The sequence below is a fragment of the Amblyomma americanum genome, chromosome 1 (assembly GCF_052857255.1).
Source record: "Amblyomma americanum isolate KBUSLIRL-KWMA chromosome 1, ASM5285725v1, whole genome shotgun sequence".
Lineage (NCBI taxonomy): Eukaryota > Metazoa > Arthropoda > Arachnida > Ixodida > Ixodidae > Amblyomma > Amblyomma americanum.
The window spans coordinates 250,736,768-250,759,107 of NC_135497.1; the positions used below are offsets into that span (position 1 = coordinate 250,736,768).

A 22,340-nucleotide genomic window follows, 5' to 3' on the forward strand; every position below is an offset into this window, starting at 1 on the left:
TAATTTTAACGGCAAAGAAGCTGCAGCAGTTGGTCAGTTGTGGCGCAAATGGCCACTTTGAAGCTTCGGGTGCCCTTTGCATTTAACTCGAGGGCGAGGACGGAAGCGCGGCCGAGCCCAGCGGCTGCGCGGCGTGCCAGCGAGCAACTATGGCCGCGCTCCACGGCTCCCGGTCGATCTGGGGTCCTGCAATCGATTCAGGCAGCGACATCCGCGCCGGCGGAATGCAGAAGCGGACGCGGTAAACAACCAGGCCTGGCTCCGAAAAATGGTCCGCGCGTTGCACGCTCCGTCCCTGAGGTTCCTGGTGCTCTTCGGCGTGGCATGTTTCCACCCGGCGCAGGTGACACCCAAGGGTAAGGCCGTCCTCAATCTCTCCATCCCCCGTGGCTGCTACACCTCGAAAGTGAGGCGCTCTTTCTAGGTGTGACACCGGACCTTATTACATGCGGCCTGGATTTCCTCCACATTCTCTTCAATCTTTTTTTTTTGTCTGCGCTGCACCAGAAGCGGTGGCGTGCGGCGGAATATTTCGCGTCTCGTAATTGCCGGCGCACGCTGCCCGTCTTCCAGGGTCGGTCAGTGTAAGATGTGTGACACAAGAGCGCACGAATTGCGCAACTACACACGCTGTTGGCTCAAGTCGTGCGTCGTTTCAGCGAGCCGTTGTGGGCCATCTGACTATCTGAGAGTGCTCTCTCAAATGCGCGTTGGTCAGTTGGAAGCTGTAAATACTGAACGCGCGACGCCTTGCCGAGTGAGCTGAGAATTTAACGGAACGGGGCGGACTCTCGGTCGTCGCGGACGATTCCAACAAGTATCCCCGGTGCGTCTGCGTGAGCGTGATTCTAGCAAAGCAGACGACAGCCACCACGGGAAGACATTCGCGAAAGCGTGGGAGACCGCCGCAGTCGGCGTGCTTAGGGAAAGTGCATGATCGCATAAAATAGCGCTTTGAGACCACGGTTTTAGTTGCTCATGGCGTACCAACTGCTCACACTTCCCCAGCCGTTCCGTTGCAATGCAGGGACAAAACTGAAATGGCAGACGAGCGGAAAGCCAATTCTGCCTTTCAGTCTCTTCCTCCTGCTTTGCTACCAAGAAGAAAATTTGCTGGACTTGCCTTTGCCTTTGAAGCTTATCTACGCTGTATATTGACACGAGATATTTTGCTCTCATTATCTCTTCTACAAACGATCAAGAAAAAATGGGGCACGTATGACAAAAGGGCATTATGAAAAAGGAGAAATATTTAAGCCGCAATTTAGTCTGCGCAACGTTCACACAGCCACAGGCCTGCCTCCCCCTCATTTTGTCCACTTGAGCTTATCGCCCGAGACAACTCTGTCATGTGCGCGCTTATGCAGTTATGCTTAGGCAGTTATGCTCGCAACATTTTAGATTTTAATGGGCTTCCAAGATAACTGCTTCAGCTCACGCAGATTTGTGCCTTTCTGGAGTGTAGAAATTTGTGCTATAAAGGCTCAGTGCGCCCTTTAGGTAAAATGCAACAGAGTCAGCTACTCGCTTACATCATCATATGAGTTGTCATGAAACCTTTTATACTTCTGAAGGCATTCGTAAAGCTATTCTCCTGTGTGGTGATTTAAAAAGAAATAAGTACATCCAAGAGTTCTCGCCTTTCACCGAGGCGAAGAAGGTGACAGCGATGCCGGTATCGCATCCGACCTTATTCCGCACAACCGCAAGCCCACTTCCAGCTAGATCACTTGACCGCAGATGGCACGTGTGTGAAAACACCCGAAGATCAGAACTCTATGATCGTAAACCACTTTCGAAACTCCCCATTGGACCCATGTTTTGAAATCCGGCGCTACGATTGGGGGGCCAAAACTTTGTGGTCGGCAGATTGCCACGCCACTTGCGGCGCTCAGACGAATTGTTCAGTGGTGCTCAGAACGCGAACATGGTAGAGAAATGAAATCCATGACAGCCCAGCTCATGGCGGCGCGACCGTCTGATAACCTCCGTTATGTGGCCAGAGAGCCTACTCAGGTTTCCAGCCGGAGTTCCCCAAATGATATAATCAAAGAGCTCTGGTCCACACATCTCTTGTGGTGCAGGGCCGCATGAACAGCATTTCCTTCAGTTCAGGCGGTAGGTGAACGCTAGCGTTTTAGTGACGACACGCGAAGGCGAAGCCTCTTATCTATCCCTGTGCATCTGCCGCTCTACTGACGCAAGAAAATTTGTAGGTCGCTTATTTACCATTGTGCGATGACATTGCGATAGCATTGGGTCGATTAACTGGATTTCATAGATTCTAATCTCCCGACGTTTCGCGCTGCATGCTCGTCTGATGGCGCTTTCACGCGCACCGATGAAAGATGATGAAGACCACGGTTTCAAATTACAGCGCGAGAGACTCGCATTTTAACGCGTGTGAAAGCGGGTGGTTGACGAAGACGACATTCCAAGCGTAGTGCGAGAGACTGGCAGTTAACACGCGGGAGGTTGAGCTGCGGCGATGGCGTAGTTTTTTTCTTGATTGGCTTTATTTCACAAGACAAAATACAGACTGGAAGAATAGTAAAGGTGATCTGGTTTACAGACAACAGTTTTCACTATAAATGATTAGAATTTTTTACTTTCTACATTGCACTTATCCAATCCTCTACAAATTCACGAACAGAATCACCAAAATACTGATGAATATCTCATGACATGAACATAAGCATGCTGAACAGCCATTCGGCGTTTGGACATGCTAGTAAAACCCAATAGCATTAGCATATTACACGGTACTGATCTGTTCGCGTCGCCGCGGGCTCGAATCCTGCTTCTGGCTATGAAGGTTTTTTTTTTGCTTTATTTCTTCCCCAGGTGTGACACCGGTCGCCGGTCAGCACCGGCTTTTCGTTGCAATGAGGCTCCTATGCTATTGCATAATATCTTCAGTGCACGTAGCAAAAAATCACACCAGTCAACATCGCGCACGCTTCATTTAAGTTAGGTTAGAAGCTCAGTGCGACTATGGCACATCTGGGAATTCTTGCCCAGGTACTATCTGGGTCGCATGCGGCCTACCACCGGTGCCTGCCAATGCGAGTTGAGAACCTCCGAGCAACGAGGCATGGTGCGGTGACAAATGAAGTTTGATTCTATAGCAATAACAGAGGTCACGAATATATATCTATCTAGGCAAATACGGATCACCGAGTTGCATTGAGCGCAGGTCCTGTGGTTTTAGTTGCCTTTCTATGTCTTCGCCTCCTGTTCCGTCCTGTTCTCTTCAACTGATTCGGAGTTTTGCTGGAAAGAAGAATGGTGTACGGGGTTTAACGTCCCAAAGGGACACATAGAATATGAGGGACGCTGTAGTGAAGGACTCCGGATTAATTTCGATCGTCTAGGGCTGTTTACCGTGCACCGCAATCGCACAGTACACGGGCACCTTGCGCTTTGCTTCCATCGAAACCCGCATCTTCGGGCTCAGCAGCCCAGCGCGCAAACCACTGAGCCACCACGGTGGGTGTTGCAGGAAAGTATCTGCTGTGCTAAGTGCAGGCGTTACGCCTCGCAGAGCACTTATTTCGACCCGTGACAAGCGATCCATGGCTATTTTCATTAGTTATTTCCTGGTAGCCTTCTCATGCGCTGTCAGTGTTCGGTTGGCTGCCAGATTCTGGTGCCTAAAGCTGGGCTCGAAGCTCGCTGTTGTTGCTGCAGCCTCAAATACGAAGCTCGCCAAGTAGAAACTTTCACTTTTTCTTCGAGCCCTCCCCTTCCCCTTATTTTTCTTGCGGAAGAAATAAAGATATTGATTGATGAAGTGATTATTATGCGTGCCTCTAGCGCCTTCTCTTGCACTTTCGAAAAAATAAAGTTGTTTGGAAAAGACGTTTTTTTTTTTCGCATTTCTGCATTTCTCTCGTGTTGTTTCTCCAGTATTCCGACCTCAACTCGATTCAGACTAAAAATACCGCCTCAGGAACCTTCGCGGAAATTTTGGCGGACTGCTTTTGTTCCACAACAATCCACAACAAACACTCGCCATTTGGAAGAGGTGCAGGGACGTCACTGTACCACGAAACGGCCAGTGAGAGTCCATCACGAACTTTACAAGTACGTAAGCTTAAGAAGCTTATCGGACTTACGCTCTCTCTTTCTGCCCCCCCCCCCTTACGCTCTTACCCTTTATTATTTTTTTATTAATTTGTGCGCACGGCGCAGAGGTGACACAAGTGTAGAAACAAAAATGGGGATACAAGAAACAAGTGCCGTGCCAACTTTCTCCCGAGGGTTGCGCTCTTTCGCGCCCAATAGTGCAAGCGCAGAGACGATGGTCGCCAGGTACGGAATTCGTTCGGAATCGGCTTTCCCCTGAAATGCCGTGCCAGCTAGTCTCCTGAGAAATGAAATGTCGGAGCGGTGCCGCCGCCTTCCCCTCGTTCTCCCGCTCTGTCCCGCAAGACGTAGTGCGTGCGCCCCGTGGCCGCACTGTTGTCGCGAGTGTTCTGCGATGCATGGCGACATTCTTTCTCTTTTCCGTCGCCTCCAACTTTCCTGCCCCCCCCCCCCCCCCCCCCCACCTCTTGCTTCTACGGCTGGGTTTTTGTGCACACGAACAAAGGATAAAAGAAAAAAAGGGACGGAGAAAGCGCCAAAGGACTTCAGAGTTCGGGGAACGGTCGTCCTCCAAAGCCGCCACATCACAAACACCTCGCAACGCTTGTTGTTCACTCGCAAGCCTCTTATCCACAGGCCGCTGCCGAGAAAAGTGCCCTGGCTATAAAACGGCTTGAGCCGTGAACGTTTCGCTCGCACTATAGAGCGCCGCGGGCAACGCGGTGTCAGCTATAGGTTCTGCTATCTGGCTCAGCAGTAAAATCGTGACGGCAATAGGATATAGCCGCTGCGACCTGAGGTAAAGCATGTTCGCTCAGCGGAATGAATAACAGGTGCTGCATTTTATTGCTCCGAGCGGGCAAAAAGGAATGACGGCGGTGAATGCCGACCCTCTGCTTGCAACTTTCTCTCTTTTTTTTTTTTACCACGAATGAGTTGAGAAGAGCGAGGTGCACATAAGGTCAGGCGCTCCGCATGATTGACTTTTCCATTTGCTGTTCTTATGTGAGACGCGCTTACATAACACATACCGCGTAGGCATTGTACGTAAGAACGCTAGGCGATATCGCTTTTTTTTTCAGCGCAGTGACTCAGCCGCTGACTGTTGCGGCGCAGCTATGCTTGGACATCAGCGCGCAGAGTATTTTAGCCTGCAGACGGCTGGCTGAGCGCCAGAAGCACACCGCCCCGATATTGAATCGTTCCTGTGGTACGGGAACTAAAGAGGAAGGAATTATCAAGTATAATGCTTCGATAAGAGTGTATTTGAAATTTGAAGACACATGGTACTGACATAAAAACGTTATAGTCAGTACAGTATACTCGAGTTTGTGCTTCACAAAAGCTGCGTGCAGTTAATTATGACAACAACCAAGGCAGTAGGTGTTCACAACAAGATGGCTGGCAGTGAAATATACGTTTGAAAGCATGAAATTCGCTCCTGAGAAGATGAAAGCCTTGAGCATGAAATGAGAAGATCTATAGGTAATTTAGTTTCGACGTACGGCGTGCTTATTCGCTACCTTCTGTACAAAATTATAAATCGCGACCCACCTACCTATAGGTGACAAACGCTTTTCTGGCTGTTAATCAATTTTAGCTGCTCTAATTCATAACCAAAACGAACTCCCCATTTCAACTATCCAGGCCAACTGTCCTGTTGGGAATGCACAACGCCAAGGTATCAATCTGTTGCCATTTGAATTAGTCGGCAGGCTCAAGGAATCATAATTTCTCCACGAAACGTGGCAGGTTTATATCACGCACATCATCAATGATTTGCGTGCGTAGGAGTTTGGCCAGCCTGGTTACTCATGCTGCATTGCAATGACCGAACGGGTATGTCGCGAAAAGGAATGGCTGACTCTTTGCAGGGCATCATCAGACATGCTGCAAAATTCTGCAAGCAGTGTTTCCTATACATCCACGGTCAGGATGTGGCTAGTAATATGGCCGTGCTTCAAGAATATACAAAGCAGTGAGCACTTCCGCAAGAGACTGTGACAACGAGGTAGCTAAATTTCAGATTTGCTTGTCAACGGTGGCAACGTTTTTGATAAAAAAAAAAGCCGAGAACTCCTCTCTATATGCATCATACATGAGCACAATGTCGGTAAAATCATGCGAACAGCACAGTGCAGTGCTGCATGCAATTTTCGAACTTCTGTCTTGAGTTCAGGTCGAGATTTAACTTTTGTGAATACCGGTGTTCGTAACCTAAGGTAGTATTGTGAAGGACGAAAGCTGCTCAAATTATATTACTAATTATGTCGGTGCGTTTAGACTTACTGAAATAAATGACAAAGGCTGCTTTTCAGATCAGTTGCAGCATGAAGGTTGCCGCAGTAAATTTATGACCCGGGCGTCGCACTGTGGTGCTCGGGTCGGCATATTTGCTACAAATTAGTAAAGAAAAGAGCGTACGACCTAGAAGGGTGTCTTTCGCATGACACGTGCGCCGCCGAGGGGCATTTACCTTTCGGTATTGTGGTCTGATGCGCTCTTCGGCCAAGCGGTTTTGGTTTGATCGACTGAGCGCCGGAAGTCGTTGCGCTGGAGCGCCAAGCAGAATCGTGAAATCGAATTTTCGAAATTTTAACCACTGACGCGGCTATTACAAACGGACGGCTGCAAATCTTTACACTGAGCTGCCTAACCGTAATAGTTAAGTGTTAACGTTCAGAATTTAGTTAACCAGCTTACTAGGCTTGCTAGTAGACGCGATTCACCGGCCTTCCGACATCGTCAACCGTTTATACTACGGTTCCGAAGAGGCCATCTTCTTACTTTGAAATCTTCATTTCTAAACATTGTAGTAAAAACCTTCTATGGAAGCCCCGGTATGAGCATGATGATATGGAGGTCTTAGCTTGGTGAACATCATTCTAAAAGAAAGGGGGAAAAAAGGCAAACGTGATCGCCGTCAGCTTGAGACGAGTGGCTTGACAAGTTGCGCTGTAACCTAAAGCTGCCGGGTTGAGCATGTGCGCACGATAAGCTCACGCCAGCGTTGTGAAACGTTTGCCTGTTATTGCGAAGCGCTTGCCCTCCACGCATTCATGCTCCGAGCGTCTCGGCGACCTGCCGCCGTGGCAGAGCGGCCCGGTCGCGTTTTCTCAATTGGCGCCGCCCTCCCGTGCAGCGGTGGGCGGCAGCAGCGGGCCAGCGACCACGACCAGCGGGCCGCCGCCGCCGCAGCCGTCGCAGCCCGTGGCGTCGAGAACCAGCTGCCCGCCGCCGGAGATCGTGTTCAACGGCTCGCTTTTCCAGACCGACGGCACTGCGCAGCAGTTCGGCAACGTGTACGAAGTGCGCTTCATGGGCCTCTTCGGAGGCGTGGCCAAAAAGCGCGCCTGCAAGATCAAGTGCGTCAACGGGGTCTGGCTCGGGCCCCTCTGCGCCGTTGAGAGCCAGGCCGGAGGTAGGAACGCCAAGTTTTCTCCTTCGCCCCTTCCTCAGCACCTCCACCTCTGGGTTCATCATTAAGCATCAGTGTCATTATTGTTGTTGTTGTACGGTTTGGAAACAATGCTTAAAAATACAAGGGCGGGAAAATAGAGGAGAGAAAAAAAAATGAACACACAACGCATTATGCGCACTCTTACCGACAGCGCTCACAGCATGAGATAGATAGATAAAGAGGAGGAGGGAAAGGCAGGGATGTTAACCAGAAAGGGGTTCCGGTTGGCTACCCTGCACTGGGGAAGAGGGATTAGGGGACTAAAAGCATGAGGAACAAAGTAAAACTGCCTTCCGAAGTGCATGTGAACAGTACACATTTGCGCCATGCTGCCGCGGCATGCGTCATGTTTGAAGCTTAACTTTCCTTTCTTCTCCTGAATTGTCCTCCGGGGAAGCCTGCAAAAGCAACTTTCATCCCTCTGATAAATGAAAAAAGAAGGAAAAGAAAATGCAGATGCACAGGCATTGAGTACAGTAGGGTTGAAAGTACGTGTAAAATAGTGTGCACACATGGAGCTCATAGGCGCTTTAGTCATTGTCTAGAAAACTACGACCATGGTGCAAGCGGGGCGTTATATGTCATGATTTAATCATACGTGCTCTTGTATAGGTGTGACTAATTTAACTGTATCTATTCAGCGACTGTGTTTAAGGGACTGGAAAATGAACCGCTTTGGTATTGCGAGGCACACTGCGGAATTCCATTATATGGGATGCGTTGTTTTGATACGTGGATGTAAAAAAAAAAAGGTTACTTTCGGAACAGTGCTGCCTGGAGTATTCAGCACAGAAGGCACAATGTTAACTGCAACGTCGTCAAAGGCGCAATATTCCGTCAACCCTTAGCAATTTAATCAGAAATTTTTTGGGAATCAAAAGCATCTTATGGCTCAAAGGAACAGAAAAATTGAACGGAACCTTAAAAAATCTAATATTTTTCAACGTTCACACTTGTAAGTAACAAGAAGCCTGTAACATCCCAGAAAATAATAGGTATAGGTTACTCCATACCAACCGTCCCAGCCATGGCGGCTGACCATCTCCATTTCTTCCGCGAAATTTTTAGCTTTATGTGAGCGGTGCTTCCCAACATTATTTGTGAGAGTAAGAATTTTTTTAACAATGTTAACGCTATTTGAATTTTATCACAAAGCGCAAAACACAGTTTTTTCATTTGCTCTGCCAAATATGAGATGTTGCACATACATCGAAGCTAAACTTGCCTCCTGATAACATGACATTTATTGCGATTATCCTCTCTTCGCAAAGTATTTTCTCAATATTTGCCTTTTTATGATTTTATTTGATTGCTTATGAATTGTTATTGTCTTTATACACTACTAAATATTGCAAAATTAGGTCATGGTTAAACGTTCTTTAGAAAAAAGACTGGAAAAATTTTACAAAAGAAATTTTTGGAATGTACACTGACATAAGTAATATTTATGTCCAGTGGTCACGAGATGTTCTTTTTTAAACTTAATTTTACATCGGCGAACTCAGTGATAGAAATGAACGGCGATGAAACTACGCAAAATTCTGTTTTGCATTATGTTTACTCTGTAAATCGACCTCATTATCATAGAAGCAAACATGAGCTGCATAATTAATCTTAACAGTACTTTATTTACTACCTTATGTATCTTTTTTAAAAATTGATGCTCTTTCAAGCCAGAAAAAATATTTTTTTTAAATTTCTTTCCACATGTCAGATATCATAGCATTATAGTTCGCTTTCACTGCAAAGCTGCTCAGTAGTGTAGAGAATTTATGGGCTGGCGCGCCCGCATGTGAGCTCTAGTGGTACGTCCATAGTGGCTTATACTTTACTATTGAATAAATACACAAATCTTGGCTGAAAAACGTTTATTTCATTGTTGCTGTACATGCAGCTGCTACAACTCAGGCATGTGCAAGGATCAATAAATGTTTTGTTTCTTTTAAAGCTTTTTTTTTCTGCTGCATGTATTTGTAGATCTGGGTGGTTCAGTTATGTTACGTTTTATTCGTTTTATCGCTTTGCAAATCGAAACAAAATATTTCATGCAGTCAGACCTCATGCCGCCGTCTAACAACGGATGCCTGGGCTGAGTTGTTAGATCGCAGGGTTTCAAACGTCCCTCAAAGGTGTATCAGTTTTAAGGAGGCGTAATGTTTGCTGAAAAAAAGCGGACATAATTTTGCGGGAAGAGTCAGTTTGTACTTAAAAGATAATGTAGTGGACATTTTTTTTCAGTAAACTTGAAAATATCTTATGGTTATTAAGCGTCCAGAGAAAAAGTACGAAGGAAACAAAAAGAGTGTGTTCTTCACTCATACACAGTAATCATCGGGTGAAGCCGCATAATGTGTTTGTACATCGGTTTGATCAGCTACGCGAAACAAGGTGTTTAGTGTGGTTATCTTTGCTTACATGTCTACGTCGTGTAAGAGACCAGTACTCTAAGCAGTCGTTCTTGTCCGGGTGGTCTTCATATTACTCCCTCGCCTGGAGTGCAAGGATGTGCTAACGCTAAAATATGTGAGAGGCTTTTCAGAGCTAAAACACTCGGTACGTCTAGCCATTCCGCTGACGGAGAAAAATGTTTTTCAATTTGTGTAACCGCCTTTCTGGGTAAGTCTTCTCTATCAATAAGCATTTAATGCTGACAATTTTTTTGTGTCTTCTATAGGAATATTTTTTAGAAAGCGGTAAATCAGCTCTTGACTTATATTTGTCCACCGACGTTTTTCGACCCTCAAATGAAACTCTCTCAAATGGTCCGCCCAGAAGCTCATTAGTTCGCTATATTTGTACATCCTCTGTTATTATCTTTTGGTTCTCTTGTGTAGCGCAGACCGTAAAAAGAAACGAAGTAAGTTTTAAGTTTTTATGTGAGCGTTCATTTTTTAACGGTAAAAAAAAAATGAGCGAGGACGTAACCCTCACTACAGCAACATTTTTAGTCGGCGAAGCCATAAGAATTGCTGAGAATTCGTCGCGGCATAAAAATCGTTGCTGGACTAAAACTAACGGGACTGAGGCAGGCGTCCGAGAAAAGGTAGAAAGAGAGAAATATGGAGGACACTGGAGTGCGTTCATATTGCAAGACGACGACGTATGAGGACAATTTTCGGGTAAATTACCCTGGCTCTGCAGCGTTAGGTCGGCAAGCAAGTGGAGCCCTCTATTATTATAAGAGCTTCATGACAACCACCCGTTTCAGCTCCCAGAAACGACAAACCTTCTTCAGCTCGCAAGCTTCGAGCCAGATCAGTGTTCTTGGACGTCTAAACAGAGATGAAAGCGGAGGGTTTTTCTATTTTCGCGAATATAAGGCTTTACAATTCTTCCGTTGTAGACTATAAGCTGTAAGTTAAATTTTTGCACCTTGGTGTGCAGTTACCATATCTTACATTTTAGCGAGAATAGGTAAATATTTCTTTTTATATTTTCTAACACGTCCTAATTCGGTCGTTTTTATTAACGTATAACAAAGCTTATTAGGGCATGAAATTAATTGTATTTTCTGATTAAAGGAAAATCACTGGAGGCTGTGGAAAGACAAGGTTGGGGGCGGAGGACACGCCATTCCTTTGTGTTAGGGATAATTCTCTTCGAGCACAACCAGATCTAGAGTTTGTAAATAAATTTAAATCTCACTCGCGTTATTAAATTTTCTTTAAAAATATTTTACGACAGCTTCATATCCCTCCCACCATAAACCGAGAACTTAATGCTTACGCCTTTATTCATTCCTGAGCCTAACCATTAAGCTAGGTTGGTGCTAGTAATTCTTTCGCATTAAAAACGAGCTCGAGAGCTCAAAGGTGCACGGGTCCCTTCCTGCTACCATATTTTAAAAACCTGTTTTAAGTTGCCATCGTTACGTCAGGTTTCCCGGGAGGCGCAAGTTGTTAATTCCTCTAAGGGCCCGTATTCACTAGGTTGTTTCAATCACTTAAGAACGAATTGTGATTGGCGGTGCATTGACTTCTGTCCCGTTGGCCGCTACGTAGTCGTGCAGCAACCATTCGCGATACGTTCCTATGTGTGAGCGGCTCTGTTGAACCGTATCTGCATTCCGGTACTTATGGTGTCTCGTTTCGCGCTTCGCGTCAACCTTTCAGTGAGTGCAGGGCGGTGCGTCACCGTATATAATTTTTCTTGTCACCGAATTGCAGGGTATCGCAAGATAGTTTATTATTATCTCAGCGAGAATCGAATGAATGTCGACGAAGTATAGTGGAATACGCTTGATGGTTTTCTTGGTTCGTGTCCTGCACAAAGTTCACTTTTTATGCAAATCATTTTTTTGCAGCATTTTACTAAAGCAAAACCCGGAAGACAGGCGAGGGCACTGCTGTTTGCGCAGTTTCGAACCTTTATTTATATGTTGGTCTTCCCTCTTCGTTAGCTTTTCTCAACGGTGATCCTGTGCACTCTCCTCATTTGCTTCTATTTTCCCGAATACTTGTCCTATTTCGTGGAGATTGTTTTCAATACGTTTTGTAGCGGCATGGCTTATTCAGTTTTAAATTGCCCAGTGGGCGCATGTCTGTTTGTTCATTTCATCTGGCGTATTAAGCTGATTGCCTAGCTGGCTTCCATCTCCGTCTCTCATTAGCTTTGCCTATTGCGGACCCATGCCCCGCTTACAATAGTAATTAAACACTGTAGCTGCGTACTTGCACAAGCATGTATTTTTCAGTCTCGCCGAGAGGAATATTGCTGTGCGCTTTTCCTGATTTGAAGTACTGCTTATCCCGCACCCCCTCGTGTACTCTTTGGCCTGCAGACATTGCACGAGGCCCTAATGCCAGGCACGCTGGAGCCCAACGGCTGACTTCCGGACCTAATTGTGTCTCTGCGCACGGTTTCACGTGCCGACTGTTCGGCCCTTGGAATCTCTCTTTCCTTTTCCGCAGCACTCTCGTGAATGCACTGCTTCCCGCATAGTGATTGCGCTCTGATCTCTGAGAACAGCGTTGCTTTTGTTTTTCTCATTTTTTTCTGGCTTTCTTCTTTGTGAGCATGCACTTAGTGCCCGCTTTCCTTTTTCCAGACTTAGGGGTATTTTTTTTTTTGACTATATCCATCTGATTCCAACTCGATCCTAACTCTCCGCTTTTTCCCGCAGTGAAGACCTAACTTCCGTTCACCCAATTTGAAGGCTGTAGCTTTGATTTAATTGTACAATCCTACGTAAAGTAGCCGGCGAATAACACAATGTTCACGAATATACCGCACCTCAGAGGAGGCATTTGTCGAAAATTTACAATATTCAGCAAGGTGATAGGTTAAGTTACCAGACTTATCCAGCCTTTATTTATCTCTACAACACAAAGCATGAACAGAGACTGAAAATAAAGTCCTTCTTCAAGCACAAGGGTGCCCGAAGGTGCAGCGTTGCTGGCAGACCAGTTTTCTCTCCCCTTCGCTTTCGTTGAAGCAAAAAAGTTATGACTAGACCTATAATCTGCATTCCCCCAAAAAAAGCACATTTCTGCCATATAAGTTTCGTTTTACACGGTTGGTATAACGGAGTGCTTACGCTTACATTTAGTTAAAATTCACATTGTACCGACGTTTTCTCTAGCCTAAACGCTGCAAGATCATGGTGACAGTTTTCTCAAATGAGGCATACGTGACATGCATGAGCGAATTATATCGCTTGCCGTGAGCCTTAGTGCGGCACCACGCATCAGTTACCAGCCAACGACACCCTTTCAACATCGGCATGCAGCCTTTTTTAGTGACGGCGAAAGTAAGGGGCGGAATCACTGTACTCTGACCCATATATAGTGAGAAATGATTCACGTTTCGGTAATTGCTGCTGCTCCCAGTGAAGTTTTCGCTTTTCATCAAAGAAAGAGAGGAGTGTGGTGCCCTGTAGTGTCTCCAATGCCCGCCCCAGTGACTTAGTGACTCGCCTGCTCACGACAAAGATTGCTATTGCAGTAATAGCTTCAGGTATCCACTCTGAGTGTTGCGCTGTCGTTACCCAGCACCGAGCGTGGCTTCTCGCAGACGGCGGCCGGTTCCACTCGGTGCTGAAGCCTTGCCCTCTGCGGCCCCAGAAGCCGCACCTGGTGGTGCACCACGATGGGCGGCCCCTCGCCGTCACCGGGCTCACGCAGATGGCGCACGAGAGCATGCTCAGCTTCCGCTGCGCCCAGCTGGGCCGCTACAAGTTCGTGGGCAACGCGACCGTGCGCTGCCTCAACGGCCAGTGGTCGGCCGCCATGCCCAGCTGCCTCGAGACCTCGCAGCAGAGCAACCTCTCTGGTGAGCACCCCGGACACTTCCTTCGGGTCACTCGTACTGCTTTGGAGCATTTAGCGTCTTTTCATTCATCTCGAATTGGCGTTAAGCCTGGCAAAGCGTTGCTGGTCTGGGCTTCCTCTTTATTTATTTCCTTTTTGTTGTTTTTTACATTTTCTGAGAGGAACATTAAAAGGGTAAAAGGGTATCTTTCGCGGTTTGGCGGAGTGCAGCCGAAGAAAAAAAAAAACTGGGAACTTCCACTGCGGCAGGTAGCTTACCGTATCTTTCAAAGAAGAGCTGCCCTAAAGGGGCTGATTACTTACTTGGCCAGCACAATCTGTGATAAATCACTCGATTCGCCCTTCCTGAAGAAGTAAATAATAGTTGTACGTTGCCAGCACTCACATATAGATATAGGGCAGAAACTTGGAGGCTAACGAAAAAGCTTGACATTAAATTCAGGCATAGGAAGACAGAGAAAGGTTTATTCTTAAAAAAAATAAAAAGACCGAACGGCCTGAGCTATAATTTTCTGCCCTGCTAATCTGCGCTGATAGTGGTGGGGCGGATGGGGAAGAAAGGAGGTAGCGATAGGTGACGATGCGGACTGAACAGAGGAGCGAATATATGCGACCGCGTCATCTGTGCGCCTGATCGCAGCCGTCAATCGAAGTCCGCGCTGCTTAAGGAAGGAAAGAACGCTCTGGCCTGGAGAGCTTTCCAAGCCTCTGGCCATGTGCCTAATATGACGTCCTCCGACAGAGGCCTGCTGTCGAAACGCATTTGTTAAGCGGTAAATGCTCGTCTTCCCCGCACAAGCGGGAGCCAGATCGAGATTACGCGGTTCACACTTTCATGGACATGACGAGCGGCATAGTTTGGCGATAGTTTATATACAATTAAATACAGGTATCGCTTCGCGTAAGCCACGCCCTGTCTAAGCCTATATTGAAGGCATGCGTGATTGCACTGAACGGCGCGCAAAAGTCTGAAAGTCATGTTCTGGTCAAACTTTTAAAGGCGGCTTTGACGAGTTCCAGTTTACAACACAATGGGCTATGGAAAGAAAAATGACAGCGGTAACGTTATGAGACGGGAAGAGAGCAGACTGCGTTAGGAAACGAACACGAGTTAATGAGCTGAAACCAAGGCAGGTTAATTTAGATGGGTAGGACATTTAATGTGAAGACCAGGTAACCGATGGTCTCTTGGAGTAACAAAAGTGAATTTCAAGTGAAGAAAAAATGTAGCAGGGACCAGCAGAAGGTCAGGTGGACAGCTGAAACTAGGAAATTTGCAGAGATGGTTGTAGATCATTTGTAGAGACTTCTTCCTGCCGTGAACGCAACTGGGAGGATGATGGTGATGATGATAAGCGATACCAGTGTCTAAATTTTCGTAACAGCTTCTCCTGCACCTTTGGTACCATCACTGATGTTATCATTGGTGGCACCATTCGCGCAACTCTTAAGACGTGAAAAACATTCCACCAGCGGGTGGCAAACAGTCCCTTTGAAAAATGATGTTCACAGTGTCGTTGAGGTGATTATGAAACACAATATCTGCTTCGAGGAAGGAACAGTCGCAAATATTTGTGGTTTGAGTGTTTTTGGTAACACTGCCGTAAGATAGGCCAGTGCGTGGTGGCAGTGAAGACATAACTAATAACAGCTGAGCATTCAGTGAGAAGCCTGAGAAGCGGCGCTGGTGTCACAATAAAGAAAGGGCTGTTGAGTGCCGCTTGCACTAGTTTAGTAAGCCAGGTCGACATAGAATTTCTACGAATTCGGCAACACGGCTGTTTCTACCAATAAAAACAGTAGTAGAGTTTTAGCCTAGTTAAACCGAGTATATATGCACGTCTGGCGACGATATTAGACTCAGGTTTAGCTCTGATCGAGGTTAAGTTGATCTTATGTGATGTGATGGGATGTAGTGGCGAAGCTGATCTGTTCGAGCCGTCGTTGGTTCGAATCCCCAGTCGCGGTAGTATTTATTTTATTTCTGCACTCTCAAGGTTAGGGACGCAACAAGACTCTTGGTTGAGTTTTACACGTGAAAATGGTTTTGAAAGTGCTATAAACGGCTTCGGTGCCAAAAGCTCTGGGGAAGTAATAGCACACAATGTCATGGTCACCTTACGCACAATGTGTTCTACACGATGTAGTCATAAACGAAATGAATTGGGAGGTACTGTAGTGGATCGAGAATCCAAGCCGTTGAACCTTTCCGCCTTAACTTATGAATGATGTAGTGCGGTCATTATATTCATGCCGTTTTGACTCCGCGAGAAATATAATGCTCACTGCATGCTGCCTCTTTAGAAAAATTATGGAAGAATTACAAAAAGTCGTGACCATTTTTTCGTTTTTGCTACGAGTGACTGTAAGCCCATGGTCGTCATACTAACAAGACCTGTTCCCGGCTTCACTGCGCACGCGCGCGCTGGGGCACAGACTATTCAAACATTTGTTCCGCGTGTTCACTTTTTCAGTGAAGACTACCACTCTCATGGTGAAAGATACGGCGTAATAGACATTGATAAACTGACAGCATGATCGAGGCACTGAAGGCGTTAGAAATGCCGCAATGCGCGTCTTCACTTTGGCACTCCATCGCGGGTGCTCTTGACTTGTCGCGCGATCGCTGCAAGGCCCGACTAGAGCGCGAGGGCATACACGCGACAGTGCGCGGGAGCCTCGTTGGCTGGCGTCAGCAACGAGCGAGTGACAACCAGAGAAACGCACGTGTTGTCACGACGAATTAGGAGGCTCAAAGCCACGCGTTCACAACCCCATGCACTCGGTAGCTGCGCTACACAACTTTCGCGCTTGACTTGCCGCAATACGGATGCTGAAAAGCGATGCAATTCTTGCTGCATAATCTTGCGGGTTAAAAAAAAAAACCTTCTTCAATAACCTGTCGGTGCGAAACAAATAATCCGCCAGCGGCATACGTAAACCGGGCGGCTTTAGGCGCTCTTGCGCTTTGCATAAACCTAACGAGAGAGATCGGGTTTTCTTAATACTTTGAAGGACTGCATCAGAGTCACTTGACAATAGCGAAATGGTGAAAAAAAGTGCAGCAATGACTGCAAACAACTGAATGAAAGACGTTCCGAAACAGCTGCAGTTTTTTTTTCATGCTTGTGAAGAAGAAATTGGCAACAGTTTCGAAACCTCATTCTTTCTGTTGTCTGTAGCCGGTGACTGCTGCTTTATTTTATCGCGTAATTCTTGACCAGGTGGATTCTTGGAGAATTCTTCACTACGTTAGTACAATCTTTTTTCCACCGGCAACAGAGGTCCGCTTTTTAGTGCTTTACGGAATCATTAGCCGCCGTGCTTGCAAGTTTTTCAACGTCCATGGAGCGTTGTTCTCTGTGATCGCAACACATTTTCTTCTGGCGTCTTTACCCAGTTTTTTGGCCGTGATAAGTACACCTTCCCTGCTTTCTGTGGGGCTTGGTTTATTCGCAACATGATGAGCTGTGTCATGAGCTAAAATTAGTGAAACAATGCTCGAAACTCGAGGAGTCGAAAACCACCGTTTTCTTTTGTATACATCCGCAACACGAAAAGTAATCAACCCTCACACAAATCACGAAGCTTAGTATACTTTTCAACACGCATACATCTCTGCCTTGCATTGTAAGAGTGGACGTCAGGTTAGGGCCACAGCACATGATGCGCTACTTTACGCTTGAGCCGATGAGCAACATAATTAGGAAAACTTGCTCGATGCTTAGGCCTCCTTGAGTTTCGGATCTCCCATCTCATGAGCGGCAGCATTCTGCGTCATACGGGGAGCCCATTGGAACGTCCGACGTGATCAAGCTAGAAGTGAAACCGTATCTAGTAGGAGTGAAACTTAGTCTGGCAAGCGTTTGGTAGGTCACTGAAGCGGGTAACGCTGCCAGATAACGCTAGTAAATTTCGTATGCGCGCGCCGGAGCACGTGCTAGTTCGCCAGTAGTTGTGGAGAAGTTTCCGCTTACATTTCTTTCTTTTTCTGGTGCCACGTAAACAAGCCGCTGTAACTTCTCGCGGAAAGGCCTCGAGTGAGTCCGGAGTGTGGCGGCCTCTGCCGCGCAGTGCAGGTGCCGCCGACCATCCTGTACTCGGTGGAGAAAGGTGACCATGGAGTCTCTGAGGAGGGCGAACTGGTCGTTTACCCGGAAACCAACGTCTACCTCTACTGCCTGTACCAGCGCTTCAGCGGAAACCCGCAGTGGGCCTGGACGTCACAGAGGTGCGGTACACGCTGAGCGGTCTCTTCATCCCGCCCCTTCTCGGTCTGATTGAGTCGCAGAGACTGCCGCGCTGACTTGTCGCGTCATCCCGAGCGTTGGAGGAAATAGAAGTATAACTTATAAGTTATCGCCAGGAATGGTTATAAGGAATTGATTTGCTATTCGAGCCTCTTTCACTGTTTAGTGGCACAGAAAATGAGCCGTTAAAAGTTATCCCGAAGCTTATCGAAGCGTCCAGAAGAAAAAGAAACACTAATATAGTTTTTCTTCGACAACTTCATCGCGTGTGCATTTTGGAACCTGTGCACCGTCAAGCAACAAAGCTCCTTTCGTTCCATGTGACGTTAGGGCTGTGTACAGGTTACCCATCTCCTGTGGTGCCTTACACATAGGGCATACAAGACGGCGCATTAACAAAAGATTGGGAGAGCATAAAGGATCATTAGGTGGGGACTCCCTTAATAACTTGCCAAAACATTGCCGCGCGCGTAAAAGTAATGACAAAGGAAAATAGATACGGTACACTCGGCTGTTTGGGAGAACTACGGTTCTTTTCAGACACCGGGACCAAATTTTTCGCAAGATCATAGAAGCCTTTTATATGCGTCGAGATAGTGAAAAATATATCAGCCAAACTTAAGTTTCCTTGGCTGATAGAGGATTTGAATTTTTGGCTGCATCGATGGGGTTTCAGTGATAATCTAGAGGTGTTCGTTTGATTATTTTGAGTGGGTGTCGGAAAAATGATTGGCGCTTTTGTTTGGTTGTTGGTTTTTTCTGTGTTCGGCTTTTCGTCCGCTGTCCTACTTATTCTCGCGTCTTTCTCGAATAAACTTAAGTCGCGAGTTAGTGCCTGTCCGAGTTTTCCTTTCTCGCTTTACCAGCCATGAATATGAACCCAACTTGCCGAACTTTCTGCTCTTCTAAATATATATAACGTTGTATTCAGACTAAAGCAAGTGTATTTGTGCACTGTTTTTGCCCAGCACTTGCGATGGTTTCAGATAATGAGAGAAATTAGCAACAAAATTATTATGAGTTGAAGCACATTCGGCAAACCCTTCGATTTTTTTAATATCAGTTTTGTTCCGAACATCCCATTTCACTTCTGGGTTCAATGCGTACTAAAGTTCTTGAGGGCTATAAATGGGAGAAAAAATTTCAACAACCTCTAAAGTGCTAAGCCAAGTAATGCAACTTACGTAAATAATTATAAAATTATAAAAAAATCGTTATTGTACAACTTTCCTGACCTGTAATAAAAAATACAGAGGGCACTTACCACTATTTACGCGCTGTGCATGCGAAAACACGTTTTTTATGTTTGTTTCCTTTTTATTTGCATTCAGTTTAATTTTTTTCACCCTTTTTTTATAATGACGCATCTACTCATTAGCATAGAGGCGTAAGGCAACGCATATACTAGGTTCACTTTTTTTTGCCAACAAGCAACGTGGTTCTGTGGCCGATGGGTTGCGTGCTCACCTCGCAACTTGAAAGTCCTGGGTTCAATTTCCCGCGCCTTCAGAAGAGATCTTATTTTTCCTGTATACTACGATGACGTCATCTCGATTTTTTTTAGATCATTGCTGCTGGTTGACGCCGACGCCGGGTTTCGTTGCCGATTAGCCATACAATGCTTTCGCATTGATACACTAGGTTTCGAGAGCCTTATATAGCTACCCACCTCTCGTGCGCTTTGTACTGGGTGTGTTAGCGTGTTTGAGGCACTCGTCTGTAGCATCCGCGGATAATTTACGCAGACGCATATTCGCAGTCTCTGACCTGCAGGTTCTCTTTTTTCGCAGCTTTTTATCAGCGTAGGCGTTACGACTCGCCGTGTCGTTCATTCAGCAAGACGGGAAAGCGGGAGAAAGAAAGGAGCGTTAAGTATAGAGAGGCATAAACGTGCTACATTTCTCACGTTGCAGCGCTCTGGAGAAACACGGCAAGACATGCGAAAGCGAAGAAGCAAATAATTTGTATCAGTACTAATCCTACTCCTTGAGACTTATCGTTAACATTTTTTTTATGAAACTTGCCTGCTTTGCACAAGCACTGACTGCTGAGGATCTTACAGGCACTAGGCAGCAGTGGTAATTATATAGGCTGTACCGTCGCTTCGTCGGACTTCATCATAGTCGATGGCGTCGGTGCTTTCCTGGTGGTTGGCTCCGAGGTCGATTGGGTGGCAAGGTATAAAAGGGGGTGGGGGGTGTAGCGACATTGCTCGATACTTTTCCGCGGCCACTATGGCTTGAGGTGGGCTCATTTGGGGCGGTGCCCAGGACGAAACGTCAGCGTCAGGAATACAGGCTCCGCTTTCGCTCTCGAAGCGTTAAGCCTCTACGCTGCTCTCCTCCCTCGCTTCCTCTCTTCTCAAGTGAGCGCACAAAGAATGCCGCTTGCTGGGCGGATGATTCATCGGCGAATTACCTAATTCATTCGTACAAATTAGCCGTACAGCCAACTAAGGTTGATGCGTGGAATAGTTTTAAATGTATAGGTCCCTTTTCTCATTCTCATTACAGTGGCTCAGTTTTTCGAGGAGCTAAATTGAGATATTTTTCCAGGAAATTCTGTTGCCTGTGTTACCATTATTTTTCGTTGTTCGCCGAAGATGGCTTCCTCTCATAAAGACCGTTTATGTGGCAAAGCACGCTTTACACAACGAGGGAAATTATGCTTGAGGCTTGAAGCTCTTGCGCACTTCATGCTCATTCCCTTCTCTTCTCCAGACAGGGCTCCTTTTCTTTCGTATTTTCGCGGCGGTCTCTTTCATTCCACACTCCGCCCCCCCCCCCCCCCCAACACTCTCCTTCTTTCTTTTTTTGCTTTCTAGCACTAGTTCCCTCGTTTTCGGGGAATTTTAAGGGGCGCTCGTTCGCTCGAGCCGCCTGCTCCGAATCACAGCGGCAAAGGAAGTGGCCGCCGAATTCCACTGCGCATATGTAAAAGGTTGGAGACGCAGCAAGGAGATCTCCGTTTCGCTGCTCCCCCTTCCCGCTCCACGCGTAATGTTTGTGCCGCGCTGCTGGCTCATTGAAAATTCACCCTGCACCGCCCCGGGTCGAACAGCATGAAAACGTTCGCACATTTCTTTCTATTTTTTTCGGCTTTCGCGCCGTATTTTTTTATTTCTTCTACAAGTCCGGACGTCAAACAAGCCGTGGTGGGGAACATTTATTGGGCTCATTCAGAGACTACGCCAAGGGCTGGATCCTGTCCGCCGACGAGAAACAGTGGCGCTACGAGCTGCTCATTTACAAGGCGAAAGAGCATGACTCCGGGACGTACACTTGCACGACGCCTCGGGGACAGACCAACGAGATTCACGTCAGAGTCAGGGGTAAGCCAGACCCTTCTGCGGCGGTCTGCCACGTTTTTTTTTCTATTTATCGCCTGTGCGCCTCGTTCTCTTTTAGTAAACAGCGAATTGATTATTCCGCTTTAAATAAAATATGGAGGGATCGCCTTGGCCCGTCATAATTTATGCAGCAGTTCCGGGCTTCCGTTCCCGATTTAAATGCGCCAGAAAATTGTTATTCGCTGACATGTTAGTCGTTTCTGTTGCACAGAGGCTGGAAATAGTTACGTTTTGGGATCAGTGCAATCTAGAAGGTGTAGCGAATACTGGTATCAGGCCTGGCAGTCAACAGCCTACTGAAAGGAATATGAGTCATAGCTGACACTGTTTACGATTATGGGCTAGCTGCCTGGTAGCTCAATTTTAATCTACAAACGTATGTTTATACTTTTGTGAATGCTGTCGTTCTGTCTCAGAGAATACTGCTTGGGTGCCCTGAGAGAATCGTATTGTAGTTGTTTTTAATGCGGCAGCATTTAGGTTGTCGTCTCACAAAAAAGATTCTGGCTTCTTTGGCACGAAATTTTCTGATTGGTGGAGAGAGGTCACGTCACTTTTTGACGTCTTCACAGCCTGCCCACCATGGCAGGTGGCAATCTGTCCACCTGATTGTGAGCTAAACAGCCCACCGTTGCCAAGTTTGATGCAGTTGCCACCTACCCACCGTGTTGCTGCGCATGAGCCTTACCGGAGCTCGGGAAAAGCAACTGGATGGAATCTCGCAACCCCTACCGGCGGCTGTGCTTTAAACAGCCGCATGCCGGTGCAGTGATTAATTGCTTAATCGATGCACCATTGCACCAGTAGTGGTATGTGGACTGCCCGCGATCTATGAATGCGATTGTGAGAGTCGTGACGTCATCAAAACCACGCGACCACCCGTGGACATAATCATAGAGCACAACAGAATTTGAAAATCTAAA

The 22,340-nt window shown here is 46.7% G+C and overlaps 1 protein-coding gene across 1 annotated transcript in view; it reads left to right on the forward strand.

Moving 5' to 3' along the window:
• The first annotated feature begins 212 nt into the window (after window positions 1-212).
• LOC144114917 (locomotion-related protein Hikaru genki-like) overlaps window positions 213-22,340 on the forward strand; it is a 41,352-nt gene continuing 19,224 nt past the window's right edge. The window contains exons 1-5 of the mRNA XM_077648941.1: window positions 213-356; window positions 7,232-7,510; window positions 13,562-13,819; window positions 17,893-18,049; window positions 21,251-21,399. Of these exons, the coding sequence (XP_077505067.1) occupies window positions 269-356; window positions 7,232-7,510; window positions 13,562-13,819; window positions 17,893-18,049; window positions 21,251-21,399 (931 nt within the window). The 5' untranslated portion in view covers window positions 213-268. The remainder of the gene's footprint in view (window positions 357-7,231; window positions 7,511-13,561; window positions 13,820-17,892; window positions 18,050-21,250; window positions 21,400-22,340) is intronic.